Source organism: Phalangium opilio, unplaced genomic scaffold (assembly GCF_054372755.1).
Source record: "Phalangium opilio isolate 3A_F unplaced genomic scaffold, DU_Popi_V2 ptg000194l_1, whole genome shotgun sequence".
Taxonomy (NCBI): Eukaryota; Metazoa; Arthropoda; class Arachnida; order Opiliones; family Phalangiidae; genus Phalangium; species Phalangium opilio.
In genome coordinates, this window is record NW_028324212.1 from 264,945 (window position 1) to 275,213 (window position 10,269).

A 10,269-nucleotide genomic window follows, 5' to 3' on the forward strand; every position below is an offset into this window, starting at 1 on the left:
AAAGTTCCGACAAAAAGAGGCAAAACTTAAGCCCCGCTTTATCACGCGGTTCAGATCGGGATATGGCCAACTGGGGAATCCTACATAGTCCCTTTTTCTCACGCCCACTGAACCCAAAATACAGAGTATATAAAACCGAGTAAAGAAATTCGTAAGATCGACTTATCGTTCGAACGGTCCTTGGCTGGCCGTGCTGGTAGAGTGTTCCCGTCGTCCGCGGAACACCCTCAAAGATCCCCCCAGGCCGGATCAGGGGCTCACTGTAGGGTGTTCAAATCCCACGTTGTGCAGAAGGAACACACAAAAACGCACATCAGTCCACACGTCCAGTAGTATACCACAAGTTCACTCGGTGTAAAGACGTCCGTATAAACGAAAGCAGGGCCGGAAATAAGGAAAATTTCTTATAGGACATGTATCCAGTGACCCCCCCCCTTTGACTGGAAAATTTATAGGACATTGTCCAGTGCAGTGTGAATGGAAAATAATGCAAATTTAGCGTAACCATTTTTATTTAAAAATGAGATTATTTAACATAGTTTCACATTTGAGATCAGTATTTTACACATTCAATCTTCTTCCTTTTTCTTTGTACCAGCCTTAAAATCCATTAAAGTTGGACCATGCAACATAATAGTCATACATTCACTTAAGTGTTTGTTATTAATACAAGCCCGGTTTTGAGATTTAACATTGTTCATAGTGCTGAAGCCTTTTCCTGCTTCTGCGCTTGAAGAAGAAATAAGAATGAGTATTTCAAAAATATCACAATATTGTGGAAATCTATCTTTAAATCCTAACAAAGTTCTTTCTATCACAATTTTGGGTTTTATTTTTATCTCATTGGGAAAATTAGATAAAACTGTTTTTTAAAAGATATCAATTCCGAACGTAATGACTGAAAATCACAACTTAACAAATGCGCCATTTGGTTGTGCATTTTTCCAGATCTTCATTTCCAAATGAATTTATTTCTTCTAGATTATCAGGCCAAAGTCTTGTATCAAACGCCTTTGAGTGGTTTAAAAATTCCTGTTAATTTTTCAAGGGAGCCAATTATGTTTCTATAAATGTTATTACAAATTAGTTCAGTCTCTTTTAGGAAAGTTTGGGTCTCAAGCATATTCATTATCTTTACGTCTTCATCTAAGTATGATCCTTCTTTTTCGCTCAGTTTTTTTGTAACGTTATTAGTGAGCTGACCTCCGTCAGAAAATATGAGTTTTATCTTTTCAGCTGTAGAAAATATTTCTTGAGCGGCTTCATAAAAGAAAAGGCTCCTTTTTTGCAGTGTTTCTGAAAGTTTACCTAGTTCGCTATACACGTCAGTGAAGAAAGCCAACTGAACAAGAAAATTTGCATTTGTAATAGCCTCTAAAAGAATGTTGGCCTTCTTCCCCTCTTGGTTATTACCCTTGACTAGGATCACTTCTTTTAAGTGTTTTACAACCACCTTCCAATTTCTTTCAACTGCTATGAAAGCTCTATGATGAAACATCACAAACCTGGTTTTTGACAACGATCCAAATTTTAGTATATTAATTACGAGTTCTTTCCCCATGACTTTGAGGCCATCATTTTTAAGAGACGAGTTGGAATAAAAGTTGTAGAGCTTTTTGACCACATTGTTCAACTCTTCAGCAATTGATACATTTTTGAGCGACTTCTTTATTTGGAGCTCCAATTTATGAGCTAGACAATGCACTCCAACCAGAAAGTGGTGTGGCGAGTTATCCTTTATAAGCTTAATTAGACCATTTTTTTCTCCATGATATACCGAAGCTCCATCAGTGGTGACCGATACTAATTTAGATTTCCAATCATCAAGGCCTAAAGGTGTAAAAAACTGTTCCAGTTCCTTGAAAATATTAATTGCACTTCCAGTAGGAGGATTAATAAATCCTAAAAAAATTGGCACTGCGCAGGCACCATCTAATACATTAATGTATTAGAAATATATTTAATGTTTTTACAAACAATTTTAGTAAACAAAATTATTTTGAGTAAAATAAATTGTGCTGGATCTTTTTCAGGTCACAAAAACAAAATAAGCAATGCAAACCAGATACTATGACATATCTTGAAGGGCATTTTATAATGTATGCTAATACCCACATGTTTGATGACTAACATAAGTCATCGTACACAGATCGTTTTTGAAAAAGAACATGAATGTTTCTCAGAACCCAATAGTACTTGTTGATAAATCAAACTATATAACTGTATATTGTACTTTTGAAACTAAGCTCGTTTTATAACCCTGTTAATGAATCTTAATTCAATTTAACCCTTTTCCACTTTCTTTCTTTATTGACATATTTGTTGAACTTCGAAGCTGAAGTTTTTCAAACCATGGCAATCTTAAAAGTAAACAAGTTGGGAAACCAAAATAAACCTCTCCGAGCCGAGACGAATTTACTTTACAAACACAGGTCCGCAAGCCAATGAGATAAACCGGAAATACATAGTTCTAATCGGCGAGATATTGCCATGATCATTTGGTTTAAAGCGTTTTATAATTTCCTGCGTATCCTCAATAATTCTAATAAGAACCTAATATCTATCACTTAAATGTGTATTTAACTTTCGGCTCACTCTGAACCGTTAAGACCTCCTATAAGAGGACATGAAACAAGGTCAATTCTGGTTAAAATCTAGGTTATCTTATCTCATAGACCCAGTCGTTTCAACACGTATGGAGAGATGAAGTATTAACATCCTTATTATTTAATGAAGCTAAAAGTTACGTTTACACTATATATAAATGTAGTAAAGATGAATTAAAAAGTAAACACCAAATTTTAAATGTTAATATCAAAAGATGTTCTTGGAATATTGAGATGAAACAGAGCTTTATAGCTACACAACTACTAAAAGAATCGTAATGCCGAAAAATATTTAAGTATTTCCATTTAATATTCTGCAAAAAGAAAATGTTATCGCTTTGTAAGAGATCTTTTTATCCTACTCGCTTTATATTAACTTTGATATGCGTGTAGTGTTTCGATTCAGATGCAATCTTCATTACTCGTTCTAAATTAACTCTCACTTGTGTCAGTACATAGAAATAAGTTTATCTTAAATAATTAATTAAATATAAATGATATTAATTATTTTAATCGCCAGTAAATAACTTTAAAAATAGTTAAATCGTTTAAAATAAAGTTGTTCCTATTATCTTTCAAAACTTTGCTAATATTGACGTTTAAAGTGAAGGGTACCCCTCTTGCCCGCTTTTTTCAAATTTTGGGGTATATATACGATTCGTTTCCATTATAATAATTGATAAAAACGCATTCGCGTGAACCGATGGTGGAAGCCCTGCCATTGGGAGGCTAGACGTTTCTCGTAACCCTAGCCGTTCGCCGCGTACATCTTAAGCCTAACGACGATGATGGAGTAGAAGCCAATGTTACAGAATGGTGTCTATGTGGTATAGACGAAAGACAAGTAGATGGTGGTGTTTGAAGCCAATGTTGCAGATTGGTGTCTATGTGGTATAGACGAAAGTCCAGTAGATGGTGGTGTTAGAAGCCAATGTTGCAGATTGGTGTCTATGTGGTATAGACGAAAGACGAAGAACAGAAGATGGTGGTGCTTGGAAGCTAGCAAGTACAGACTAGTGTCCATGTGGAGTGGACGAAAACCAAAGCTGGTGGTGATGGAACTCAAGTAGAATAGCCAGAGGAGACAAACACAATTTTCCAAATTTCCGTGAACTGTAAATGCAGTCCGGAAATTGGGAACACGTTTGCTCCGATTTGTAAACTGCGAACGCGGTCACGTGGGGTCTGACAGACACACACAGACAGACACGGCCGGTGTAATACCTCTCCGTGACATACGTCACTCGGAGAGGTAAAAATTAAAAACCGGAGTTACGCAGTAACATCGATACCTTACAATTAATTTCATTAATATTTACTATGATTGTACGCTATATCGTATAACGATTCAGGTTTATCACGACTGGCAATGCCGGCCCTTTTGCTGTTAGTACTGTACAAAGATAAAAATGGAAAATATTTAATAACTATTTTAGCTTAATCCTCATCTGCTCTTTTCTCTTTCCTTTATGTAATTTTGGTATTATTAAATTTAACACCATATACAGATTCATATTATGCTTCCAGAACACTAGATAGAAAACAACACGGATCATGTGATGATGTAGAAATCGGTTTGCATTATTCAGATTTACTAATAACCTATACAGGGTGTATCTGAAATGGACGTAGGAGCGGAAGTATTTGGGTTGCTGGGGCCAATATAAGGCGAAACTGTGGTATGACATTTTGTTTTACGCCAACCCATTTGGAAGTTACTTGAACCTCACACTTGCTAGTTTGCATAAATCACAGCATGTTCACTTCGTCTAAAACAGTATAGAATTAAGTTCAAGATAGGATGATTATTGCAAATTAGTGGTTGCCAGCTAAAACAAAAAAGCCTCATAGCCATAGAGTCAATTTTTAAGGAGTAAAAAGTTGTACAGTTTGTGACTCATAACGAACATCATTGTAAAACAACATGTTACGATTAGTTTGTTGAAACAACTGACCGATACTAACGGGAAACTGACAGCGATAAGTAGTGGAAGCTAATAAGGAACACCGACATTTTGCTTCATTCTTCAAACAAGAAATGTTGCAAAAGCGTTCATTTTGGTTTGTGTACAAGACTACATAACGGCGACGTCTTGTTTCCATTAAATGAGCAAATCTTTTACATGCTTTAAAACACTATGAACCTTTAAAAGAAGAACTTTTTTACCGTTCTTAATGACAATTTTCAAAGAATAATTCATAACACATTTTCTTATGGATACATTACATTGCATCTCTCATTGCACGTAGGTCTCCTGTCGTTCTGAACGCTGGTAGATTGCTACCAGTTAGTAAACGTCATTAGTCTAAAGTTTTAGGGTCGTCTGCAAATCACTATAAAACGTTCGCATGCTACGATACTTCAATCATTTCTCTTACAGTTTCTTGTTCAACCATCCGTATTTAATTTGTTACGGGTGAAGTTTCGGGTGAGGCCCCAAGAAAACCGCCATTACTCCCTCACTGTAATTTTTAAGAGAAAGGAATGTTCCCTTTTTTGGTCACTTTGAACCGTAACAAATTTTATTTCATTTTCAAAATTTAGATTTCTTCATTATTTGTTGATTTTTATAAGGATTAAATTTTACAAATAATGCATTTTACTGATCAGTTTTAACAGGCGTTGCCCAACATCCCATCCCAAACATTCACTCACTAACATTTATTCACGAATACCGATTTCGAAGTTGCAACATTAACCTAATCTTTAAACAAAATGCAACCTTTCGATTGTTTGAAGAATGTAGCAAAATGTCGATGTTCCTTTTTAGTTTGCGCTACTTATCTCTGTCAGTTTACAATAATAATAATAATAATAATAATAATAATATTTATTTCCCAATAAATTGGAGGCCAACAAGAAAAGGAGTAACTCCCAGTACAAAGCTCGTTGACCCAGACAAATACAAAAAAGAAAAAAAAAATATACATAAATTAAATTAAAACAAAGAAAATTATAAAAACCAATAGTCATATAAAACCATAGTTATATAGATAAAATCGCAGAGGCATTAAAATATGCAATCGTCATTTAAAAGTTTTTGATACAATTTAAATTTAAAACAGGCTAGCGTATTGCTACACCTTATGTCAATTGGGAGAGAATTCCAATCCCTAACGACACGAAAAAAAAATGAATGAAAAAGTGCATCACTTCTAGCTTTACCAATAGCAAATGTCAAAATTTCGTGCCTTTCATTAATAATGACATAATCTAGTAAAGGAAAGGTATAATGACAGTAGATTACCCGGTATAAAAAGACGAGACTAGAAAACTGTCTCAGTGCATACATAGGTAAAAAATTCAATCTTTTTAAACGATCACAATATTGTACTCTATTGCAATTTTGCATATTATTAAACCATGACTGGTTCAATTGATAAGAAGTAAAATGTCTCAAAACCCGTTCAACACTGTCAATATCCTTTCGAAAATGAGGAGACCATACCACAGACCCATATTCCAAAACAGGAATTACCAGAGCCTTAAACGCTATAATAGCTGCTTTTGAACGGCCAAAAGTTCTATTAATTAAACCAGTCAAGCGCCTGGCTTTAGAGGTAATGTATAAGACATGGTCAGCCCATTTTAAATCACTTGAAATAAAAATCCCAAGTAGCTTACATTTAAAGACCCGAGGCAAGATTTGATTAGAGACACAATAATCAACATTAAATACATTGCGACGTCTAGTTAAAATAATATATGAACATTTCGATACATTTAGAGACAAAAGATTTCTAATTCCCCAGTCAACGATTATATTTATATCTCTCTGAAGTAACACAGTGTCCGACATAGAGCGCACAGCTCGAGAGAGAAAGGAATCATCAGCGTATTGCCAAAGGTTAGTATCAGGGGAAATACCAAGGTGAAGATCATGGGCGTACAAAATAAACAGTAAAGGACCCAATATTGATCCCTGAGGTACGCCAGAGGTAACAGGTTGATAACCGGAAAATTCACCTTGAAAGACAACTCTCTGTTCACGATTCCTTAAAAAATCAGCAACCCAGGCTAGGATAGGACCACGAATACCAACACCATAAAGCTTAAAAATGAGGCGATCATGAGGAACAGAGTCAAAGGCTTTTTTCCAGTCAAACATTATGACATGTACATCAGATGGTACACGTAAGTCCAATAAAGAAGCCCAGGAATGGAAAGCCTGGACTAACTGCGTTACGCAACTGAAGCCTTTTCTAAAACCAAACTGCTTTTCAGGGAGCACGCCAGGCTTAATACATTTAGAATTAATGAAATCAGATACAATTGATTCCATAATTTTACAGAAGACAGAGGATAAGGATATGGGACGGTAGGACGCCATATCAGATCTGTCTAAGGAAGAACCCTTATATAGAGGGACAACATTAACCCTTTTCCAAGCAGCCGGAAGTCTGCCTACCTTCATCGAGTAATTTAAAAAGTCAGACAAAGGATACGACACACTATCACGACAAAGCTGTAACATTTTTGGGGTTATACCATCTGGACCAGGGGAAGAGTTACATTTCAGGTTATTGATAGCGGTGACAACCAAAGATGGAGTAAACAATAAGTTTAGCTCATCATCGACTGGTAGCGGAAGATCATACAAATTGTCAGCTGGGTTAGGAATTGGGCCAGATTTACAAAAACAAGAACAAAAGTACTCATTGAATTTAGTAGCAATGATAGCACAATCAGTAATGCTATCCCCATTGTTCTTCATAAAGTTTGGAATTGGGAGTTTCGATTTGAGGGCGACAAATTTCCAAAATTTTTTAGGCTCAGAACGTAAATTATTAGAGAGTTGCCTAACATGATTTGCATAAGAAGTACGAGATAATTCCTTGATCTTATTTGCCAGACGCCTAAATCTAGCTCTATTAAACTCGGTGAAATTGGATTTGAGTTTTTTAAATAGAGTTTTTTTGACATTGGCTAAATGAATTATCGAACCCGTTATCCAAGGATTTGATTTTTGCTTAGGGCGACAAGTAATCTTAGGAATACTATCATCAAGACAAGCAGAAAACATTGATAACCAATTGTCCCAGGCCTCGTCAATGTCATTTTCTAAGTTACCGTTAGTATCGGGCAGTTGTTTCAACACACTAAAACGTAACATGTTAATTTACATTGATGTTCTTTATGATTCACCAACTGAACAACTTTCTACTCCTTAAAAATTTACCATAAGGCTTTTTACTCTGAGGCTTTTTTGTTTCAGCTGGCAACCACTAATTTTCAATAATCATCCTCATCTTGAACTTATTTCCTACTGTTTTAGACGAAGTTAACATGCTATGATTTACGCAAACTAGAAAGTGCTAGGTTCAAATGTTTTAAAGCATGTAAAAAATAATTTGCTAATTTAATGGAAACAAGACGTGGCCGGATATGTAGTCTTGTACACAAACCAAAATGAACGCTTTTGCAACCTTTCGATTGTTTGAAGAATGAAGCAAAATGTCGGTGTTCCTTATTAGTTTCCGCTACTTATCGCTGTCAGTTTCCCGTTAGTATCGGTCAGTTGTTTCAACAAAATAATCGTAACGTTCTTTTACAATGATATTCGTTATGAGTCACCGACTGTACAACTTTCTACTCCTTAAAAATTCACTCTATGGTTATGAGGCTTTTTTGTTTTAGCTGGCAACCACTAATTTGCAATAATCATCCTATCTTGAACTTAATTCCAACTGTTTTAGACGAAGTCAACATGCGGTGATTTATGCAATTAGCAAGTGTTAGGTTCAAGTATCTTTCAAATGTGTTGGCGTACGACAAAATGTCATACCACAGTTTCGCCTTATATTGGTCCCAGGAACCCAAATACTTTCGCTCCTACGTCCATTTCAGATACACCCTGTATATTAGTTATATGACACCGAAATTCGCGGGATTTTTGAAAGGTAAGAGATAAAAATTGTCTACCAGGGCCACGGTGGCCAGAACGCATAAGAAGACCCGCGAATTGAAGAATTTTAAACTACTATTACCGGCACTCGGTTCCGAGAGGTGAGCTTAATCTGCGTAATAGCTTACGAAGCTAACTTTCAAAGAATACGTGAAAAATTCCCTAATCTCGTTCCACAACTGATTTCAAGACGGCATTTATGAATGCCATTAAAAATGTATTTCCTGGGACTGTCAGAATATCTAGGTGTTTTTTCTGTATTGTCAGTTGTGTATCCATTCGTCAGTAGATATCAACCACGCCGTTTAACTAATAATTGCAAGATGAAATCTAACGGTGATAGGCTGTAAGGAGAAATTCTACAAGATTTGGTCTAACAAGATTCTTTGGGGAAAATCCTAGAGTCAAAAAAATTATCAAGATGATTATGGGCATGGCGCTACTACAGCCAAACACATTCCAAAAGCCATTACGTTTTTTACTCAAGAAATAGTTGATTTAGTTACTAAGAACCAAGCCTTGCACCCTTTGATCAAGCTGAGGGAATATGTTGCTAAAACGTGGTACCAGACCATATGTTCAGAACAAATTCCTTTTTGATGAAATCAACGAAGAAGAATGAACAAACAATCACGTTTTAAAAAATAAAATCCAAACAGCCCATCCACACAAATGAATATTTCTAAGTGCGATTACATGATTGAATTTGATGTAATTTTCAATTACAATACTGAAAAGTTGCATTTAGAAAAGCAAATGGAATTGGAATTTTCCCAAGCAAGTGATATTCGGGCAATATTTGGAGCTTTCAGCAACATCAGACGTGCAACGACAACTTGGGAGCGATACACCCATCACATTGAGGCTAAATTTGTTTTAACGGGGAGGCGCACTTTTAGCCACTCGTCTCAATATAGGTTGAATACTCGAGTGTCCCGAAAGTTAATTTTTTTATGCTCTTTGTCCGGGAATGGCTAGGGCATGGTGCCAAAGAGCCATGTATTGTGTTAATATAAGTGGTGTTGAGGTATTCCAATAGTTTATGCTGGAAAATTGCAACTGAAGTAGCGGACACAACATCCTCAGGCAAGTTATTCCAGGGAATGATTACCCTACGGAAAAATTAGTACTTCGCAGCATCACATCGAGAGTGGGGAAAGTGTAATTTAAAGCTGGGCCCCCGTGTTTTAATAGTTGACGCCGTATAGGAAAAATACGTTTGGTCCGGGCAGCGTAGTATTTTAAATAATAAAACCAAGTCTAGGTAAAGTCGAGGGTCTTTGAGAGATTGCCAGTTTAGGGACCTCAGTCTGTCTTCTCGCTTAAAGGCTTTCAGCACATACGGGATCTATGAAGCCCGGGCTTGAACATTCTCCAGGAGGTTTATGTCCCGAACACGATAGGGGATCCATAGGCAAGAGACTGATTCAAATAAGGGTAGAACAAAGGTCGTGTAGATTGAGGTCAAAGTTGTTAGGGACTGGCCAGAAAGGTTATGTTTAATTACGGCCAAGAGACAATTTGCACGGGTCACCGTCCGAGAGACATGGGAGTGTTGGTCAAGGTTAGCCGTTATAATTGTACCCAAGTCGCGGTGTTCGGTAACACGTCTGATGTTGTTGCCCACAAGTAAATACGGAGATGGCGAGGTAGGCTGAATTTTGTTGGCTTGGATACTCAGAACAATGGATTTTGAATCATTGAATGAAAGTGCGTTCGCAAACGCACAAGCCTCAAGGGTCTTCAAATCATCCTGG

The 10,269-nt window shown here is 36.5% G+C and overlaps 1 protein-coding gene across 1 annotated transcript; it reads right to left on the reverse strand.

Moving 5' to 3' along the window:
* Positions 1-601: 601 nt before the first annotated feature.
* LOC149622117 (uncharacterized) lies at positions 602-1,943 on the reverse strand. The gene is made up of 2 exons (XM_089853542.1): positions 1,081-1,943; positions 602-1,011 (listed from the first exon to the last, which is right to left on the reverse strand). The coding sequence occupies exons 1-2, from the start codon at positions 1,559-1,561 to the stop codon at positions 1,004-1,006; spliced, it is 489 nt and encodes a 162-aa protein (XP_089709668.1). The 5' UTR covers positions 1,562-1,943; the 3' UTR covers positions 602-1,003.
* Positions 1,944-10,269: the final 8,326 nt, after the last annotated feature.

What these genes read in the sequence shown, in the direction of transcription:
- LOC149622117 (XM_089853542.1), bottom strand. Translation starts at nt 1,561, where the DNA reads ATGGGGAAAGAACTCGTAATTAATATACTAAAATTTGGATCGTTGTCA.